The 22915-nt window shown below is 38.4% G+C and overlaps 1 protein-coding gene across 13 annotated transcripts in view; it reads left to right on the forward strand.

Annotated features, from left to right (window-relative positions):
• The window catches only part of MBNL3 (muscleblind like splicing regulator 3), a 102262-nt gene that overhangs the window by 51341 nt on the left and 28006 nt on the right, over positions 1–22915 (forward strand). For 9 of the 13 annotated variants that reach the window (XM_081567217.1, XM_081567213.1, XM_081567219.1 and 6 more), the window contains one exon: positions 16983–17147. In XM_081567217.1, the coding sequence (XP_081423343.1) occupies positions 16983–17147 (165 nt within the window). Of the gene's footprint in view, positions 1–8982; positions 9217–16982; positions 17148–22915 lie in introns of those variants that run through there. The other 4 variants (XM_081567223.1, XM_081567226.1, XM_081567224.1 and 1 more) reach the window with 2 other exon arrangements.

Consider the following 22915-nt stretch of genomic DNA (forward strand, 5'->3'; position numbering starts at 1 on the left):
TTGTGGGAGAATGTAGTTCTATAACTAGTGAGAGGGCAAGAGAAGAGGTTAATTCTATTTCCGAATTTCTTATTTGCAGCTTATTAAGCTGTTTGAGTGTTTTTTTTATTTTTGACATGTCAATGTATTGCAAGCATTACGGTATTGCAAACTGGGGGCTTCAGTTTAAATAAACTGCCAGTGATACTCAGAAGTAAACTGCGTGCTGCTGAGACTACTCTTAATCAGAAGGGAAAGACTAGCGAATACTTGGAACTCCTTAGCAAGGTTATTTATTTTCTTCACAATGAAAAGAAGAACGTGTCCTGTGGGGTGTCCTGTTTCCTTACTGCATCACTGCAGGGTACAACGGATGAACTTTGGTGCTTGCTTTGAGGTTTGGGAGTCTATCAATACTTCACCTTTTGGTTATCCATGTTGAAATGCTGTGGTCAACATTGGGTTGTTTGCTTGTTTGATGTGAAAAGTATTTCCTTCCTTTGAGCTTATCTTTTTTTTCCAAACACCTTTTCTGGGAGTGAGGAGAAGAGGTAGTGCTTTCAAATGAGTGTGGTTTCTGCAATGAGTAAAGGTATTAATTTATTGGAGAGCCAAGGAGAATTTACTAGAAAATCTTTTATCTGCTTAAATTTGGGTACCTAGCAAACATTTCAAAAGCACACCCTGGGGAGATTTGTAGAGCAAATGTAGGCAACATAGTACAGAGCTCTTATATACTTATCTCTATAGCTAATTGCACTACGTTTGTAAACAGAAAATGAAAGTGTTAGTAGTACAATAGAATTTTCAGAGGTCCAATCCTTGTTTTTGCATGACCTGGACTGGCCTTCTTTTATGCGACTGCTAACATCATTACTGAGGTCAGAGATGTGGAATTAAGATATCAAAAGCCCTTTGATATGACCTTTTAGAAACTTAATTATCAGCAACATGAGAAAATGCTCAGTAAATGGCTCAATCTATTGTTGGATAAGACAGCTGCGTTCCCAGTGTTGGAAAAGTGTTGTTGGCTGACTGGCAGCACCAGCTTCACCTGGGAACTTGGTAGAAATGTAAATTCTTGGGTCCCACCCAGAACTGCTGAATCACAAACTTTGAAGGTGAATTTGACAGTCTGTTTTAAAAGGCCCTCCTGAACACTCAAGTTTGAGGACCACTGGTTTCTCTAAACCAGTTGACAAAGAATCTGCCAGCAATGCTGGAGACCTGGGTTCGATCCCTAGGTCAGGAAGATCCCCTGGAGAAGGAAATGACAGCCCACTCCAGTATTCTTACCTGGAGAATTCCATGGACAGAGGAGCTGGGCAGGCTACAGTCCATGGGATTGCAAAGAGTAGGACACGACTGTGTGACTAGCTTTCAGTTTCACTGTCTAACAATCCAGGAGAGTATCAACTAAGGATAATGTATCTCAGTTTCAGAATTCTCAGCACTTATTATTCCTTCAATGCATTTTCTTTTATTCCACTTTTTTTCAAATGGCCTCATCCTTGGCTTATTGTTTATATTCAGATCTGGTGGAAAGAAAATGACATATGTTCTGGAAGACATATATCTTTGGGAAAGTTATATTATTCTCCCCAGGGAGCACCACAATGCTTATTAGCTGAGATAAGACATACTGCACGAGATGTACTGTATGAAAGAGCAGTTTACTTTTGTTGCTGTTCAGTCGCTCAGTTGTTTCCGACTCTGTTACACTCAGCATTTCTCAAAAAATATTTCACCACAGAACCCTCTTTTTGTGGAGCACATGGAAACTTTCCATGAAACATCTCATCACAGGTAGTTTGGCAAGAATAACATTGGTATGTAAATGTATGAAACCAAAAAGAAAAAGATTTTTTTAATCATTTGTCTATTGTGACCATTTGGAAGGATTAGTGACTTTTTTATACTCCAAAAGCTCTAATGTAGGTGTCGCTAGCTGCCACAAGTAGACTTTCAAAATTTCATATGCAGCAAGTGTGGGGACAAAAAGGGTCTAGATATGTATATAGTATATATAATATGCATTTGTATATAATATTTATTGTTCTTTATAATAGAAATATATTCAATATAGTATTCAGTATGATAAGAATATTCAATAAATGAATAAATATGTTCAAATGTGTTTCACATTTATGTGAGTTGCTCTTGGCTTCTAAGCAGTTGGCCTATTGAGAAGAAAAACAACAAAAATGAAAAGCTAGTTCAAATATTTAGAAACAGTTTTATAATGAGATTCATTTTTATTATTTTACCAACTTAGATGAATCATATTCAAAATCCCTTTGTGATAATTAATTATGTGTTAGTATTTTAAGCACCATTAATATCTTTTATAGCCTATTTGTTTTGCTTTATCCTCCTAACTTTCTAGGAAAAAATGACTTGCCTGATTTCTTTTTATTATTTTAATATGTGTTATAAATAAAATATAGATGGCCCCAATGGCTCAGTGGTAAAGAATCTGCCTGCAATGCAGGAGCCACGGAAGACATGGGTTCAATTCCTGGGTCAGGAAGATCCCTTGGAGGAGGAAATGGCAACCCTCTCCAGTATTCCTGCCTGGAGAATCCCCATGGACAGAGGAGCCTTGTGGATGACAGTCCATGGGGTCGCCAAGAGTCAGACACTACTGAAGCGACTTAACACAGCATAAATAAAATATAACAGCTGTTTTGGCAAAAATAAAATACAAAAAGTACCAACCAAAAAAATGTGACGCTCCAAACTTTTTCATATGATAGAAATTACTTTGAATGTTTTATTCACTATAATTCTATAGTGAATTTGTGTTCTGTGAGATCTTAAAGGAAGAAGCTTGTAATAGTAGAAAAGTGCCTCTTGACTAGATAAACTTGTCTTCTAAGTGGGCACTGGCTTATTGCCAGTTGTAAAGGGAGCAATAATTCCTTTCTCTTTTCAGTTATTTCCAAGGATAAGATTAAAGCCTGGATCTGCTTCTTTACCCTCTGATCTTTCACCTACTGTTACCAGTGAGCTGGGGGACAGCAACTGTATAACAGTCTCCAGTTCTAAGAAGAGAAATGTCCTTGGTTTTTTAACATTGTGTATAAATTCCCTTCCTAGGCACATGATAAGTTGTATTACAAAGTCAAAGATTCCTCATATAATGATGCATTATCTTTTGTGGGGAAGTAAAATGGTAAAACAGTTTGTAACCTATCAAATTTGAAAAAATTCACAGCAACAATTTTAGCTCTGTTGTAATGAACTAATGAAGAAAATAAATATAATATTTTTTTTTACTGATTTGACATCCAAAGCATACTAAACTTCACTTTTTCCCTTTTTCCTTTCAAAGTAGTTATGAAGTGTGTAGAAGCAGGAATTATTCCTAGAAAAACTAATTAACAGATTTGGAAAATAATTTAGTCATGATCTAAAGGTAATTAGAATCCAGTTCACTTAAATCTCAATTTAGCCCTCTTCCTAATAAAATACTACATTCATACTTAGTAAAATACTACATTCATATTAAAAATTTAGGTTCATTCCTGCTTTGTCTTGGAATAAATGCATTAGAAGTGAGAGTGTGAACTGCCGGTGACCTGATTCCAAACAGTAGATTCATTTCACCATTGGTTTTATTTATCATGATTATTTTCCCATCAAATTGTCTTTGAAAGTATAAATACCCTTTTGGACTCTACATGTTCAATTGTGTAGTCATTTATTATAAGATCTAGATTCTCTACTATATATATCATCAGCAAATATCTAGAACATTTTGACTTTTAAAAGCTGTTCAGTTCATTTCAGTTTAGTCGCTCAGTTGTGTCCGACTCTTTGCGACCCCATGAACCACAGCACATCAGGCCTCCCTGTCCATCACCAACTCCCAGAGTCCATCCAAACCCATGTCCATTGAGTCGGTGATGCCATCCAACCATCTCATCCTCTCTCGTCCCCTTCTTCTCCTGCCCTCAATCTTTCCCAGCATCAGGGTCTTTTCCAATGAGTCAGCTCTTCGCATGAGGTGGCCAAAGTATTGGAGTTTCAGCTTCAACATCAGTCCTTCCAATGAACACCCAGGACTGATCTCCTTTAGGATGGACTGCTTGGATCTCCTTGCCATCCAAGGGACTCTCAAGAGTCTTCTCCAACACCACAGTTGTGGAAAACCCTAAATGATAAGTTAGATTGAATAGAATTGATATGTTCATATCATATTTATATGTTTACCTGATGCATCCCCATGTTAATTTGCATTTGAAGTCTTCAGTCTTATTTTGTGAATAATGTTTACTTAACCAAAAATAAATTGACCATATAGAAAAGAAAACAAACATAACTCTTGCTAACAGGCAGAGTGGAAGCACTGAAAACATCAAATCCTAGTTCCCAGGTTCACATATCATCGCCCCATGTAGCACCATCTCGAAGTTTATACTTTCTCTGGTCATTTAAGTCAAGTCCCCACTAAAACTGAGCCTTTGGTGGCATGTCTTTTGTGAGGTGTGTGTGAATTCTTATTTGTCTGTGTTCTTTGTGGAATGAAATGCTTCAGAAGAACACTTCGTACTTCTTTGTGATAAAGTGAATCTTCTGTCATTGTTTGGGATTTTCTCTGCTTTGTCCTAGTGTTGAACCTACAGCACTCAGCACTCCTTTATAGTCTGAGTAAACCTTCTAAATGGCCCTGCCGTGTTTTTGTTTTTAATTCTTCTTTTAGGGTGGCAATAATAATAGTCCCAAAAGGCACACAACCAGGCCTTTCACTGAGCCCCACTTTTATCCATTCTCTATGTCCATAGGGTTTTCAGGACTGTTACTTTTGTCAGGCCGTGGTCATTTGTGCTTAAGTTTTCATAACCCAGCTCCTGATTCCAGGACACTGCTTCTTCCAGACCAACTGGCAACATTCCTATTGTGCATTTACTAAAAAGCTGTGCTAAGAGATGAGATATCTGTACTAATTGTTCTGCTTTGGTTGGGATAAAAGACTTAATAATGCGTTTAAAGCAGTTTGAACAGTTCCCAGCACATGGTAAATACACAGTAAAGTTACTCAGGTGGATGTGGTGTAAAAAAACACTGGACATTCAGTTACCTTGTCTTCTTCGTTTTCAAGTCACCCAAGCTCCCAAGGTACTTAACAAAACAGGCCACTTGGCATACATTGACCTATTGAATAGTTTCTGGACATAGCTAACAGCCAGTTGGTATGTAATCTTTATTATCATCTTAGAGGGGAAAATAGTGACCCAAACATTGGAAATATTTGAACAAGCTCATTCTCCAGTTTAGCACACCGAGGTGATGTGAAGCGTTAGTGTACTTGTTCAAATTCCAGCTCTGCTACCTTAGTTCTGTTCCCTTGTGAGTGTTCCTTCACCTCTCTGCCTCAGTTCTTCAGTAGAACACTGACTTCCTAGGGTTATATTGTGAAGATTACGTGAGGTAATGCACATAAGGCACTTTGAACAGTGTCTGACATATGGTAAATATACTACAAAGTCAGCTGTTCTTCAAGTGGACATGGTGTGAAAAAGATGCAAACCCAAACAGCATTCAATAAAGCCTGCGAATGAGTTGTGCTATTATAACTACTTTCATGAAATTAATAGAAAATATAATTTTACAAGGGCCCCACCTGTCTCTAAACGTGTGTCAATAATCGTCACATGCCAAGGAACATGAGCTAAACCTGTAGATACCATTACTCTGTAGCCCACTCATAAAAGGTCAGAATTAGTTCACATCTGAAGGGTCATTTGCCCCTTATATGCTGGAGTCTGGTATATAAAATCAATGTAAACCATAAAACAACGTTAAATGCTCCAGTTATCTTCAGGAGAAAAATAAGTGTGAAATATTAGCACACTGATATTTTTTTTTACATGGCCTAGTTTATTTCGTTGTATCACTTGATCAAATATTCTTCTAGAATGAAATCTGGTTTACCTTGTGTAAGAGACACATAAACTAGACTCTTTTTCTTTTTCGGCAAGACACGTTTTCTGAAGGTTTCTAATTTTATTCTGATTTTCAGGAAAGGCACAATGAAGCTAGAGTAGATTTAATTTTTCCCTCACCAGAATAAGGATTCTGCTAATTAAAAGGCAGTGACTAGAGCTCAGAAAACTTGTTGTGCTCTAGAGGGTTTAGGTTTTTAAGAAACACTGCATCCTTACAAGTGTTCTGTTCTCCCCATAATTCTTGTTCTAACTGCTTAAACTGACTTGTGGAGTACAATTAATAGATTTTTAAAAACTAATTAACTTTCGCTGTCCTTTGCTTCACTTTGTTTTAGATGTGGAGATAGGCTTTCTCTGGCAGAGGTCTTATTTCAACTTCTTCTCTGTAAAGCTATGAGACTTTTATGGTTGAGGGATTGATTTATTTGAAAACATAAAACTTCCACTTATCATTTTATCTTCTTTAAACAAGCCCATTTCTAGTTACATTGTTTGTGGATGGCCTTGTTTAGTTCTTTAAATACCAGGAACAGTTTCATCATCATCAAATATTAACTGCTCACTGAAAGCAGAAGGTGAGTTTAACAAGGTTGCCATATTTACTAAGTGAGACTGAGAGAAGATCATTTTAAAACATTTCTTTTAAAAAAGTAGTCTCAGTAGTTTCATCGAGAACTTTTCTAATTCTGTTCACATCTCTGAAATACATTTTGGATGAAACAGTATATTTGGTAGACATTCAGGCCAGGCAGAATAGATCTTTATTTTTAAAGAGAAAGAATTTGTATCAATAAATTGCTTATTTTTATGTCAGAACAAAAACAGCAACTTGGCCTAATAAAGAATCACTTGGCAAAGAAAAGCCATTTAAATACACACTGCATTTGGCATTTGGAGCTTTCTTTGGAGATTATCTGTTACTCTTAAATGCCTACAGTTTTAATAACAAGTTAGTGTAAAGGGACATTTCAGCAGGGCTTTTGGTGATAAAAATATATTATCATTAACAAAACGTAGAGTTAGTCCATGCCTCAAAGTATTCTCATGGCAGTCCGTGTCACCAGGTAAACCTTTCTGCTTGGAAGCTTCATATTTGGTACTAATTAGGTAGTTGGGTAGGAGAGTGAGAAAAATGCTTATTTTAAACTGCATACATTTGGCTCTATTTGGTGTTCAAAATATTTCTACTTAAGAATTTAGCAAGACCCCTGTAAACAGCCATTTGGTATGCTTTTAAATTTCTTTATCTGAAAGAAAGCTTATGTTTAGGGAAAAAAAGAGTAGAGAGGGGGACTGATTTTCATCTCTGTACCTCTAATTTCAAAAATACAGAGGTAAATCAATAACTATATTTGTCCTTTATATAACCTCTGGGTGGAGAGGTAGTGGCTGGCTCTAGAGATGTAATTATTTAATTTATTCTTAGCAGCATACTGAGTTCTGCAAAGATAAATTGTTTAAGTCTAAACAATAATCAGCGCCTTTCTCACCTTTTACTCCCCTTCAGTTTGCAAGATAGTTGTCTACATTTAATTCTTCTTTGAAACTTTCTTTTTTACTTCGAGACAGGAAATTTAATTTTGCCAAGTGGAAACCGCAAGGTTTAAGTTTAGTGCACAACTAAGACCCTTAGGAATTGAAGGGATTGCCAAATACCTTCTTACTTCCCAAGTTTTAGTGCTGTTAGAACTCACTAGAGACCCTTAAGTCATGGAAAACCTAAGGTAACTGGCATGGTTTCAAGGGTTAGAAGTCACAGTGTAGCAAAGCCAGTTAGACAGAGAAGGCTTGAAGTTGTGATTTCCAAAGTTGCCTGAGTGAAGCATTCAAACAAAAGAAGAAACCGCAGCAGCCATTTGGAAAGCTCTGGCAAAACTTACAACTTTGGCCAGGGGTGCTGGGAAGCTGATTGTGGGATCTTTGTAGCCATCATAGGAAAAATCTCCATCTTGTTAGCTGTGTGGAGATCAAGTATGGACAGAAATGTTCAATGTCATTATAACGGCCATCCAGTTCCTTGGAGTTCACTGTATGCCATGGGGCTTGCTTTGAATTAAATTAGTATTTTCATAAGGATTCTCTAATGAGATATGTTACAGGATATCTTATGAAAAAAAAAATGAGGGAATGGTTTCTGCGACTGAACTGTGTTTCTTAGTTAAAAACCGGCCGATTTCTTTATTTAGAACATGTGAGAGGGAACCTTTACTCTGCTCTGGTCGACTGTTCATCTCCAAGAGGGGAACAGAGTGTGCCATTCCTTACAAGAAGTATTTCACCAGGAAGCTCAGTTTCTGAGGCTCCTCTCTTAGGAATATTACACAGACTGATCTCTAAGAGCCTTTCCAGCTTTACCGTTTAATGTTTTTACGACATGTTGTCTATAAACACATAAGCTTCCCCAGTGAAGTACAATTTCCTTCTCTCTGATCTTACTAATTCTGACTCTTTGATAATCCCAGAACTGTGTCTCATAACTGATTCCTGAACCTTCACCACTGCCACTTTTGTGTTATACCTAGTCTGTCATGCGGGGCTGTTATGAATCGCCATTTTTCCTGAATATATTATTTTGTTCATTAGAATTAACCATGCTCCTCTATATCTGCCTCTGTTTTAATATGAGTAATCAAGGCTTGACTGTAAAAGACATCTATGCAAATAATGGCTATTCATGCCATTTTTTGCATGTTGTGAATATGTATCTGCATCCATCATATGTGTGCTTGTAGAAACATGATGCTTAAGCAGATGTTTTCCTGGGCTTCACTGGATGACTTTTGCTTGAATCTGAGTATGCCACCGACAGGACTGAAGAAATGAAAGTTAATCTGCTCTCCTCTCCCTCCCCCTGCTAAAAAAAAAAAAAACAACTTTAAAACATAAAAGCCTCCTCTTCCTGTAATAATTCATATGTTCAAGAAAATTTATATAGACTTAAAGAGTCAGGAGATCGGCACAGTGGTCACTCACCACACCCTCCCCCCATCCTAGTCTAAAGGAGGAGTTCTGGCAGGCAGGCATCAAAGTCATTTGAATACACAGTTGTTGCGCCACAGTGGTAGGGAAAGTGGAGTGGCTGACTGGGTAGGGAGCCGTGTGAAGCTTTTGGTGGGAGGAGCCAGGGAGTAAAAAATTGCTTTCTCCAACAGTCAACTTCCTTAAATTCCTTGCAGCTGGTCAGGTAAGCTGGGACTGAGAGGGCCTTCTGCTTTGCTCTGGGGGAACTGAAGGCCTAGTAGAGCCTGGGCTGTTTCCACTGGAGGGGGCTGCTTGTGACCTTAAGGTAAAGGGAGGTAAATGGGTTTTTGAGGATTTGACTTTATTTAGCTTAACTCACTGGGGTGGACGAATAGATAGGGAGAGGGTTGCCAGATAATATTTCATATGGGGCGTACTTATCCTAAAAAAAAAAAAAAAATGAGTCCTTGTTTATGGGAAATTCAAATTTGATTGGGAGTCCTGTGTTTTCATTTGATAAATCTGGCAACCCTAGATGTGAGCCCAGATGGAAGCTCTAGCCGGGAAGAAAGGGTGCAAACAGCCAGTGTCCTTTCTGTCATGGTTCTAAGTCGCTGTAGTGACTGGATGGGTGTCCAGAAAAGGAAGCCGAGGCAATGCTGGGAGCCAGAGATTTGACTGTCTAAGGGTGGAGGGAGACACTCCCTTATGTTGCTTCCTAAGGAAGCCTATGTAATAAGTAGCTTCTTGAAGTTGCACGATTTTCTGTGTATTTTATTTCCTGGAGTAACAAATTCAATGTCATTCTTTTTATTCTTTCCTCTTTTTCTGTGTTTTAATGACATTTTATGTTGGCAGCCGTCAACTACTTTAAAGACAGCTTCCATGAATACTTAGCATCAGAAACGCCTCTGACTTTTGGTAACTCGGTACCAGTGTGCTTCAGTTGTTTGGGGGTTTTAATTTGATTCTGGTTGTCTGTTTTGTAAACAGAGATGATACATTCCTGAGGAACATATTGAACAGATATCAAATTTTTCTCAAGCAACTGAAGGTATTAGACCACAGGGGAGAAAATTGGGAAGTGGGCAGGGAGCAGACCTGGGGTATTGGGTAGGCAGGCTTGGTTTCACTATGAACAGCAACTATGATTTTTGGTGTTATTTGTTCTTCAGAAAAAGTTCAAGCTCATGATTATTTGAGAATCAATGTTTAATGTGAATGCAGCTGAATATGGGTCTTAAGCACAGCAGAAACATTTTTGTTGTAAGAGGTCAGTAGAAATGCACAGGAAGGCCTCACCCGATGTGATTATCCTAAAGCCTTATATTCTACCTTTGTCTAAGTAGCTTCAGGGAATTTGACTTGCAGCTGGTTAGAGAAATGAAGAGTGGGGATGGAGCAGTTGGAGGAGGCACTTTATTCTAAACTGACCCTCGAAAAGCAGTGCTCCCCTTGGGCAGGCCCAGGTGCTGATTAAATATGAATCTGCTGCAGGTTCCTTAATTCAGTTTTGTAGGGGCTCTATATCCTGGGGGGTTCTTGTGACCACAGACCACTGGGAATTATACCAGGGTTTGTGTCTGCGTGCCCTGGGTTCATAACATTTCTGATTCAGTGTATACTGAATGACCAGGAATTTTCAGCCATGATGGTCACATACATGTCAGAGTATATATTCATTTAAAAAAATAAACAGTAACAAATGAGCTATTTGCTATACCTGAATAAAATAACGGTTCACTTGAATCAGAAAACCAGGAACAGCCTCAGTCATGTGTTGGCTATTGTTTTCTTCTTGGAGGAAGAAGAAAGAACTCAGGGAAGGAAATAGCAAGAGAAGCAATTAGGCTTCTAAGGCAGGCTTAGTGTGATACCCTATAAAATTATTCCCACAAAGTTTATCCACTCGGCAAACTTTTATAGAGTAGTCACTATTCACCAGGCACAGAAACAGCCCTGGAGGTTCAAAGATGAGGAAGATACAGTCTTGCCTTTAAACAAACTCAAAGTCGAATAGGGAGATAGGCATGCAAACAATTTATCAATGTACACAGTGATAAGTGCTATGATAAAACTGAGTACAAGATGCAGCTGGAAGCACAAACGAGGGAGAGATAAAAGGGAGTGGGGGAGTGGGGGGTGGGAACATGGTTTCAGGAAAATCTTTATAGAGAAAGAGTCATTTGAACTGAAAATCCATATTGGGTAGTGAGAGTCTGGAAACTTGGCTTCTGTCCTTACTGAGCTGCTTGTTAATTAGGACAAGCCACATCATCAATTTGGCCTTCACTTTCTCTGTAAGATAAAGGTGCAGGAGATGTTCCTTAAAATCCGGTTCAGCCCTACATGTTTCAGTTCTGGTAATCAGGTTATCTCATGGGCTGTTGCAGAGAACAACAGTGTGATTGTTGAGCTCCTCCTCCCTTCATCTTTTGGAGGTCATCATTTGAAAGCTTTCTTGAGGCAGATAGGCAAGAAAATTCTTCTGCTCTCCTCCCAGCTTCTTACTTATTCAGACTTGGTCTCTGGTTTGCACCAAAGTCATTGCCCTCTATATATGTATATGGGATGTCAAGAAAGCAGAGTTCATGAGTTTGGGATGAGCAGATGCAAAATATTATACAGAGAATGGATAAACAACAAGGTCCTACTGTATAGCTCAGAGAACTATATTCAATATCCTGTGATAAACCATCATGGAAAAGAATATGAAAAAGAATATATACATATATATATAACTTGAATCACTTTGCTGTACAGCAGAAATTAACACAACATTGTAAATCAACTAGACTTCAATAACATAAAAAAAAAAAGAGTTCAGCAGAGATGCAGTGCTGGCTTCGGTGGGGGGAGTACTTGCCTGCCCTCTCCATGGTGGAGGGACGGTCAGCCTCATTAATTTTGCCTTCAGTATACTCAGGAAGTGGTTTATTAAAGGCTTTTTAAAGAAAGATTTTTTTGTCTGTATCCCAAGTTTAAATTGAGTTGTATGCAAGATTTTAAGGATGCTTTTTGTGCATATATCTCAGTATTCATAAATGGTACAATTCTGAAGGATACACATTTTTTATAAAAACAACTCTTAAGAGAAAGTGGGAAATTGCCATTAGTGTGTTGATATCTGGCTGATACTCAGTTTATGTTGATGTTGCCTTTTAGCTGTTTCAGATTGTTCCTAGCCTTTAAAAGGTCCGTGATGGTTGTAGGAACCAGGCAACCTAGTACGGATCATGGGTTATTCTAAAATCACTGTTACTTCCTCTGAGAAGCCATGTCCATGCATGTAAGTATGTTTTAGTGAGGTAGTATAATCAAGAGGTTTTTTCATTTAATACATGATCATTAAAATGAAATAATTTTCTTAAAGAAATAAAATCACCTTTGTTGGCTTTATTTAACATTTAACTCTTGGTAGTGTAGCAGAACAATGAGATGTCTTTGAAAAGGTAATCCAGTTATTATTGTATTTGAGAGGTTCCCCCCCTCCCATAATTCCTAATGTATTTGAAGAAGCAAGTCATTCTGTAAACAGCTGTTCCTGTTAAGATACTGGTGACTGACAAAGGGTAATTTTCAGCTTCCTGGGGTCCTTTTCTTATTCTGATGGATGGTAGAGCTTGGTCTCATGAACATAAAAAAGTACATTTCACAGGAGTTTTCTACCACCAAGTGCCTGGGAAGTCTTGTCTCTGACAGACTCATTCTCAAAACTCCCAAGACTTAGGTGGGATTTGAATCTCTACAATGCTATTTTTCTCTTTCAGTCGAAGGCTTTGTACTGTGAAAAGCCTGAAGGTAAGGAAAAGGAAATAGATTGAATTTTGGAGGTTTTATGAATGCTCTGCAACTTTTTCCTTTGTCTGTCATCAACTTTTTGATGTATTTCAGAAATTTCATTGGTCATTTTCTCCCCCTGCTGCTTTTTTGGGTGCTTTTTTCAAAGAGAGTAGATAGAATAGGGGAGCAAGGAGATGCATAGATATAGTAACACTTATTTCAGCAGAGAATCACTTTCTTATCAAATCACTTTGCTATTTTCTTGACTCAGTATCACAGTGAAAGATCTGATGAGAATGATTTGTTTTTAAGGCCAAAGGAAATGGAAAAGGCGTGAAATTGAGGCAAGCCTAAAGAAGCTTGCACTCTAATTTCTTTAATTTTGTGAGTCTGCACTGAGCACATGGCGACTCTTGAACCTGTGGGTCTAGAAGGAGGGCTTGGACACCACTGACTTGGCTTGGGAAACCCAACAGGTGATATTTTTCTGCCAAGATAGCTTCTGGGCTCTTACGGACCTGGTGTGATAAAGTCTTGTGGCCCATTCACAGTGCTTAGCTGGCCTCTGGAAAACTTCATAGTCACTGGTTTTCCACAGGACAGAAAAACAATAAGTTATTACATACTGTGCTGGGCAAATCCATCCTTTGCCTCCACCCCATCTCATCCATACGTGCTTATGAAATCCTTAATCCCCTACAGGGACTAAAAGCAAATGTTAGCAAATGTCAAGAACAAAGTTTGCCACCCCCTCCCCAACTCCAATAAAAGTATTTTGCCCTATAATTAAGTTTGGGCGTCTTGAAGAATGAATACAGAGGAGATTTATTGCTACCAAGTGTTGTGCATATAAATATATTACCCCGAGTCCTAAAGTTGTTTTGAAAAAATTTAAGGGGCTTGGCTTTCTTTTGAAATATTGTATTCCACAGATAACATTGATATTAAATTATTTGGTCTCATCTATTGTTTCGATTGAAAATGCAGGGTTTTTTTTTTTTCTCTTTTATAAGTGTTCTTTAACATAAGCAGCAATCTCTGGTAAGGTAGTGCTGTGCATTTGCATTGTTATAGAATTAAATTATGGATTCTGTCATTCAAAAAAGAATGCTTTATAAATCAAGTACAATCTCATAACTAAGATGAGTAAGTTTTTTTAAAATCTTAGGCTGCCTCATATTCCATACTTTAGTTTTATAACCTAGCTTGATGTGATTTTTAAAGTGTAATTCTTTTTTTTTCCTATTTCTGTGTACTGTGTTTGCTTTGTAAAAATGTCATTAGTTTCCCAAGAAAAAGCTTAAGAAAACTTATTATTTGTAAAGGACAATAATGTAAAAGCACAGAGGCAGGTAGCAATCCTATATCTGTACATTGGCAGGAAATGAGCCAAATACAGCATGTTCTCTCCCGCCCTCCTCTCCCCTCTGATTACATTCAATGTAATTGATGTTAAAACTCTAAACTGTTAACAAATGGCAAAAACTTAATGTATTCTTTTTCCTTTAAAAAAATGATCTATTGTTTTGAATTCCTGAGTATAAGAGACAGTCCTCATCTAATTGGGGGTGGGTTACAGATTGTGTCCTATTTAAATGGTTACGGTTGTGTTTGCCACTGGTCAGGGAAAACTATCAAGGTGGGTTTGCGATCCTAAGGCAGTCCTGCTCAGCAAGAGCCTGGTTTCTTTTTTCAGTGCTGCTATGCAGCTATCCCAAAGCCTGGGAACTGGAGCAATAGTCCTAAATGCTAGTAGGCAGGAAGACGAAGGGTAGTCTAAGGAGAAGGAAGGTCAGGAATAAGTTATTTAGACCTGGTTAGGGGGCAGGATTTCTAAATGCAACTGCAGTTAGTGCTTTTAAAAAAGGCCTGAAATTCAGAAGAGAGGTCAGAGATAGAGATCGAGATTTAAGATCTGAGCAATTGCAGTGAGAGATGAAACTTTACCCTGACTTCATTTCTCCAGGGGAAAGAGATTAAAGAGGAGAGCAGAAGATTTAGGACTCTACCTTGGGGAAACAGGAGGAGAAAGACAAACCCTGGAAGTATAAAACTGCCGTGCTTGGCTGCGGAAGGCTCTAAGTGCCGCCAGTTCCCCTGAGCTGTTAATTTTGGCCCAGATAATCCCAGTTATGCTGGGTAAAGAATCTAGGGACTGAAATCGTTGTGATTATCTTTGCCTTGCAGTAGATGTAAGGAGAATTAATATTTTCTCTTAGGGGGACATGTTAATGGGGGGGGGGACTTCCATTACCGCCAGTTTTAGTGCATATAAGGATTTCCTTGGGGTTTCCCTTGTGGCTCAGCTGGTAAAGAATCCGCCTGCAATATGAGAGACCTGGGTTTGATCCCTGGGTTGGGAAGATCCTGTGGCAAAAGGAAAGGCTACCCACTCCAGTATTCTGGCCTGTAGAATTCCCTGGACTGTATAGTCCATGGGGTCACAAAGAGGCGGACACACTGAGTGACTTTTACTTCACTCATAGTCCTTACATGTGCTGAAATTATGTGGTTGTTCCTACCTTCATGAGTTCAGGAGGACTGGGTTCATATCACCCTCAACTCTACCGATAAATGCTTTCTTTTCTAAGGTACTTTGAAACTAAGATATTGTTTGATTTTATAAATAATTTGATTAAAAATAAATTGATCAAATTGGAGAAGCGGAATGAGAAGCCTAATGGAAAATAATAGTGGCTACCTTGATTTACCAAGCTATGTTTTAAGTTATACTCAGTTCCCTGCCAGGGGAGGTAAAAGAGCCACCTCATCCCATTGATCTGATATTTAAAAGAGCATTTGCAACGTTTCTTATTTGCATTGTAGAAAGTGAAAGTCACTCAGTCAGTATCCGACTCTTTGTGACCCCGTGGACTATACAGTCCATGGAATTCTCCAGGCCAGAATACTGGAGTGGGTAGCCTTTCCCTTCTCCAGGGGATCTTCCAAACCCAGGGATCAAACCCAGGTCTCCTGCATTGCAGGCAGATTTTTTACCAGCTGAGCCACAAGGGAAGCCCAACATTATAGGTAACTCTCTAATTTTCAGGGCCACACCTTGTTCCCAGTGAAATTACAGGAGTGCTTTAATAACAAGATAACTAAATATGAAGGAGTGATTAATATAGTCCATTCAGGCATCATAAATACGTAAAATGCATAGCATGTGTTGAAAACACTTGATGAACTAACTGATTTTCTCCTGGGAATTCAGGTGGCCTAGCAACTTGCCCTCTTGGGTACAAAAAAAGTTGCCTTTTTTTTTCCACCCTTCCCTCCAGTGAGCTCCTGCTATAAAGCATCTAAGTAACTGTGGGAAAAAGAATGGCTTGCAGTTGTGCTTATCTTAAAGGGATTATGGCAGGCTTAGTAATTCAAATGGGATCATCATTAGCTGCTTTGTATAGTACTTGAGTTAAACAAACACAACATAACACATTTGACAATGTGATAAATACCTGGTCACTGACATCCTTTGCTGCCACACAGTAAACACCATAATTAGCAGCCATATCAGCATTTAGGTAACACCAAAGGCGTGTTTGGTTCCACAAGACTGCCATATGATCCTGTCTGGAAGTGCTCAAACCATCTCTAAACCATCCAAATACCTGACACTCCCAAATATACTTAGGTGTCAGTTATCCGAATGATCCAGGGCCATTCCCTCTAGAATCTAAAGAACAGCATAACTGTGAGGTAGAAGAGATTTATTCTTCAGTTAACAAAATATCAGTGGATTTCAAGAAGTTTCTCACATTATATGGATTCAGGAAAAAGAACTTTAGAGCCAAAATTGTCCAGAATAATGGATCTAAAAGTTACAAGATACATTTAAGTGTATGTATTTAACATTTTTCTTCAGTTTTCCTGATTACATATGTAGATCCACATCCTAGATCATATTTGATTTTATGTCTCATGTTGGGATATTTTTATTTACATCTGTAATGTTATGCTTATATAACTATCCCTGATGTTTTATATTTTAAATGTAAGTTGATGCATACCAAAGTGGAGCAGAGCAAGGTGGCTACAAGAATGAGTTCTGGAGTCAGACTACTAGGTTTTAGTTCTGGTTTTGTCACTTGTTAGCTGTGCAACTCCTCTTCATCTCATCTGGAAGATAAAAATGATGAGAGTATCAGTCTTAGGGGGTGTGTATCAAGACTGAATACATTAATTCACATAAAGTACTTACAATAGTTCATCCCACATGCTAAGAGATTAATAAACTTTTCTTATTTTCTTAGCCACAGCAGATTTTTTAATATATTAATGTCAATTCATAAAATCCTTCATTTTTAGGGCCGGTGTGCCAGAGAGAACTGCAGGTACCTCCACCCTCCTCCACATTTGAAAACGCAGCTGGAAATTAATGGACGGAACAATCTGATTCAACAAAAGAGTGCCGCCGCCATGTTCGCTCAGCAGATGCAGTTTATGTTCCAAAATGCTCAGATGCCATCAGTTGTAAGTCACAGCTCTGCTTTTTCAAAATTGCATATGTATGTCCTTTTTTAAGGGTGCATATCTACACTGGAATAACCTGGCAAGGACTTTGGGAAGTTGTCACCGAAGGATTGAGGATGTGAGCTAGTATGTTAATTGACACTCCAAAGATGTTATGCATGTGAAGGGAGCAATCAGGTGTTAGATTTAAACACGGGGTTGCAGGAACCAAGAATGTAGCTTATAGGGACTTCCCTCGTGTTCTAGTGGCTAGGACTTCACGCTCCCAATGCAGGGGGCCCGGGTTCTATCCCTGGTTCAGGGAACTAGATCCTACAGGCCACAACTGAAGATCTTGAATGCCACAACTAAGACCCAATGCAGCAAATTAATAAATCAAAAAATGTAATTTATAGAAGAATACTAATAAAAGGAGCAGGGACATTTTAGGAAGAGAGGAGGTTTGATTATCACTACATAGAAACCTTTTAATTTAGGATATTAATTCAGATAAATTTCCTTGCTTTTTGATAGTTCTGTTGTTACTTTTAAATAGATTTCTCACTTTAAAATAATTTTAGATTTAAAGGAAAGTTGCAAAGATACTACTGAGACTTATCATATTACCCATCACCTGGTTTTTCCCACTTTTTATATCTTATATGCATTGTTTATTTGTCAAAACTAAGGAACTGACATCTGCACATTACTATTAACTAAACTCGGGACTTTCTTCAGACTTCACCAGATTTTTCACTAGTGTGCCCTTTCTGTTACAGTGTCCAATCCAGGGTGTCAGTGTATTTATTTGAATCCTATCTGTGCTCTCTCTTCTGGTCTGTGATTGTTTCTCAGTCTCTCTGTTTCCCAGGACCCTAACAGTCTTGAGGGATACTGGCCAGGTGTTTGATGGGGGTTTTAACTTAACCTAGCCACAGAGTTTCCCTTTGGTGAAATTAATATTTTGGTGTCATTCTAGACCAATGTCTAGTATTTGTTTGGATCATTGAGTTTAAATGGATCACTTAAAAAGTGATTTAAGTGTCCTACAGAGAATTCATCTTGTCTTAATATCTTAAAATATACAGTTGCAGTTTGGCCTTAGACTGTTTAAGGTTGAATTGAAAACTGTCCCTGTCTACTGAGTTCTTCCAGGTCTCATTTTTAGTTCCATGGTGCCTCATTCTAATTCCAGCTGGCCTACTTCCTTTAAACCATTATCAGGCTAGTACTTGGAAAGGGTTGTGTTATCTTTATTTGTAACCCATTTCATTGTTGACTACTATATAATGAACACACTGAAAACTAAAAGATGTATGTAACATTTAGATACAAGGAAAGTGTGGGAGTAGGTCAGTCTGTTCTCAGCAAAACCTATTTGTTACAAAGTTGTTTCTCAGAATTCAAGGACATCTGTGTAGATAGGGCACCCTTTAATTGGTACATTTTTATGAATAATGCAAAAAATGGGTCCTAGGGGCATTGACACGTCACTAAAATTTTGTTCCATGATACTCTTTCCAGAATGTCTAGAAAATTTTAAGTAAAATAAATAGATTTCATGTGTTTAAACTACTCGTTTGCCAAAAATACTTGCCTTGGAATTCAGTGCTGATTAACTACATTGATAAATTCATTCCCAGAATGTCACCAGTGAGCTCCCTGGAGTTCCTCTTTGACCTTTAGTAATACTTTATATGGTTGAACTCCTCCAAACTCTGTCCTTAGCTTTCAAACACTGAAGTATTTCAGTTTGTTCTTGGTTTTGAAGGGATAGGGAAGAGAAAGTGTTCTAGATACTGCTGCTGCTGCTGCTAAGTCGCTTCAGTCGTGTCCGACTCTGTGCGACCCCATAGACGACAGCCCACCAGGCTCTGCCGTCCCTGGGATTCTCCAGGCAAGAATACTGGAGTGGATTGCCATTTCCTTCTCCAGTGCATGAAAGGGAAAAGTGAAAGTGAAGTCGCTCAGTCGTGTCCGACTCTTAGCGACCCCATGGGCTGTAGCCTACCCAGCTCCTCCATCCATGGGATTTTCCAGGCAAGAGTACTGGAGTGGGGTGCCATTGCCTTCTCCGCTAGATACTGAGAATAGTATAAATAAAGCCACAGAGAAATGAATATGTTTGGTGAGTCCATAAAATGTGAGTAGATGGGGAATAAAGCAAGAGAGCCTTTTACCCAGCGTTACTGCTTTTGGCCTCTTGTGGGATGTCCCATTTTCAGCCTGAGCAAAGAATAAGAGCCAGATTTTATCACACACCTGAGCCCAACATTTCCTATGCAGCTGGAGCCTATATTTTTTCAAAGGTCAAGGGACATCAATCAACTGCCCTATTTCAGGGAATCAGAGACCAAGGGCCTGGGGTAAAATAGGGGTAAAGACAGAAGGCACACTATTCATCTTCTGTTGAGCCTCCCGTCGAGTATCTCCATGCCAAGTCTCAACCCTTCATGCATTATTGATCAGGGAGTGACTTTTTTGGAGTCCAGTGAGAGATTCATTGAGTTTTTCAGCTTCTTGTGCTTTCTAATTTGATTCTCCATGCTTTCTATAATAGAATACATTTCCCTTTTTTCTTCAATGAGGGTAATTTCAGGCTGCAGAATATGACTGTTATGACTCACAGGAGTACTATTTATTTTGTAGCATAGCACAAGACACGAGACATTACTTAGAAGACCCCAGGGAACAATTGGAAATTGCTTTTCTACCTTGTAGATTATTTAACAATAGCTGTTACGATGTGATAAACTGATAAAAGATTAATTTCTGTAGTTATTATGTGTACAAAAAGCTAACCTCGAGATGGTTGATATGATCCTCTTTTGTGGTCTAGAAAGCTGCCTTGTGGGCATGTTGTCATTGAGCTAGTGTGAGCAATTTTAAGTGACATTTACCAGTCTGACTTGAAAGAAATGTTCTTTATTATGGATCTTGATTTTACTATGGAAGTAACGTATAATTTTACTTCGTTTCTTTGGTACCTACTCTCCCTAAACAACTGTCTATCCCTTCTAACTGCACATCCCTCCTGCTCTGATCATCTGATTCTTTTCCCTAAAATATTCAAGCTAATGTTTAAATTTCCAGTCCTGCTGTTTGTCTGGCTGCATATTAAGACCCATTGGTATCACTGCCTTGAACGTTATGTCTTCCCACAAACCACACTTTGATCTGTTTCTAGGATACCGGAAGAGCACATCTGCGTTTGGAAAATTGAGTACGGCTTGCTTATTACAAGCCCCCAGATAAAGGGAATGACAACCTAGATGTAGCCAGAGAACAGATTCTGTTCAGTGTGACTGAACAATGAAAAAAAAAGCCACACCTAGTCAGTTTGGGTGAAATGCTTGCTGTAGCAGGCAAGTTTGTTCACTGTATCTAACAGATCTGAATTGACATTTGCGAGTATAAAATTCCACCTCAGAAAGCTTTTGGTAGCTTTATTGAGGAAGTTTAGTAAGTGACATAAAGGGTGCGACTCCCTAGTATTTTTCAGTGCAGTTTAAGAGAGAGAGCTGCTGATGTTCACAGCAAAAAAAAAATTATACAATTAAGAACTCCCCTTGGCATAATTAAGAGACAAACAGCACTGGAGAAGAATTTTAGGGCAAGCAGACACACTAGGTTCCAACTTCCGAGCACAGATAATGTTTGGAATTTCAGATCTTTTCATAACTTGGAATATTCCCTACAGAAAGAAATTTCAAAGGAAGGATTCTCACTGCTAGATGTAATATATGTATGTATGTATGTGTGTGTGTGTGGTGGATATGATATTATAGGCTATAAAAATATTTTTGACTCAGACATTCTGTATAATCTAGTAAATACCTTTCCTTTCTCTGTTTGAATGTGGTTGGTTCACATGGAGGCAGTTCTTTACATGAAGGTAAACTTTGACCCAGTTGAGTGTATGCACCCGATGACTTATATAGAGGTTATTGGCTCAGCCATAGCAGTGTGCCAAGTCCTCTGGTCTGCTCTATGCTTTTCATGGCTTGCATTCCTGTGGCCAAGTCATAGTATTCCAAACCACAGAGTCTATAAACACAGGACTTCAGCCTTTTTCTTTATCGCAGATAGAATCATCTGATGTTGTCTAGACCCTCCCCACCTTTTTACATCATTTTTACAATCCTGTTTACCACATACATTTCTCAGAAACAAGCTTGTATGTCTATCTGACATTAATGTAGTAAGGAATAAAGGTGAGGTGACACTTCAGGACCAAACAGGGATAAGTAGGAAGTTCCAGTAGATAGGAGGAAGGGATATATACTAATTAATAATATCAGTATTTTTAGACTCCAGTGTTTCAAGTGTTTTTCTTCTTTAATTAAATAGGAGCTCTAAGATATTATGTTACTCTGTGCACTTTTGGACTAGGACAGATTTAAATGAATAGAAGTAAAATTGCAAAATATTTATTTACTTTTTAATTTTTGAAAATGATAAATCATTTCATAGTTAAAGATGAAAGGATAATATCCTTTCCTCACCACGATACATTATACATTTTGCGCAGTCACATCAGAGTTATAGATTTTCTATTTCATATAAACTATTGGCTGAAGTATTTATGCTATCTCCCTGTTTTCAGGGCTCTTCTGTTAAAAATTATTAAAATTTTCTAGATTACTAGCCTCATGGTCAGTATGGAAGTTACAGTGAATGTTAATGAAGATTCTTCAATGAGTTTCTCAGTTTACCTACTCATGAAATAATAAATGGTGACATTTAATCTCTTTCATCTTAACGTAGTGACATTCAGTATTTTGTAAAGTGATTGTTGCGAAATATTAAAGTCAGTAGATGACAGGCAATATGTAGTTATAAGATTAATATGTTCTTAATATTTATGGCTGTTATCATGTGAATATCCACACTGACTTGAGGTTGATCAGATCATACCACAGGAGTGTTTGAAGTGGTACCATGCTACGAGCCCCAAATTTTATCAAGATTTTACTAAGTTTTCTAAAAAATTAGAAAAATTTTACTTTTAGATATAGCAACTGAGACCTAACATTATGTACTTGTTCTATAGATTGTTCCCAGGCTTTCCTTGAGGTTCCCGAAGGAAGGCTCTGGGCCCCTTATTTGCATGGTCTCCTTCCAAGGCCCTGGGAGGAGGCCTAGCAATGTGTTTGTAAAACTTGCCAAAAATATTTGTATATTCTTTGTTCTTAAGGCTCCCCTTCTCTACCCAACAACCTAAACTGCAGGCCCCTCAGATCCTGGATTCATTCCTGATTGCAATTACTGGTCCAAGGTAGAGCAGTTATTCAGGTCCCTTCCTGAGGCTGTGTATGTCACACAGATTAAAGCTCCTTTAACAGTAAAACAAAAGAAATCACAACAGCAGGAGCTTTGCTGCCTTGCCTCAGCTCGGTTTAATACACAAGGTGAAATCTTTTTTTTAAAGTGAAACGAAAATGCTACACTTCTGCCACCAAACAGAGGGCATTTGTACATGCTGTCTTTCACAGTGCGTAGTTTCTTTGATAGTAACCAATCGCAACACTCTCCCTTTATCCGCCCTCCTGTATTCCCAGGGGATAAATTAAAGTGTAATCGTCTCAGCCCATTTTGTGTCTTTCTCCTCTGGGTCTGGTTAGCTCAGTTGGTGAGGGTGGGGTGCTAATGAGACCATGTGGGCCTATTAGCTTTCCTGCTCACGGTCACAGTCTAAGCTCCAGCAGCTACATCAGCCTGGCTTGCCGTTCATAACCATTGAGATGAAGGCAGGAAGTTGGGAAGGTCTGTGAAACTCATTTTCCCTG

This window comes from Giraffa tippelskirchi, chromosome X (assembly GCF_054371585.1).
Source record: "Giraffa tippelskirchi isolate mGirTip1 chromosome X, T2T-mGirTip1v1.2.pri, whole genome shotgun sequence".
Lineage (NCBI taxonomy): Eukaryota > Metazoa > Chordata > Mammalia > Artiodactyla > Giraffidae > Giraffa > Giraffa tippelskirchi.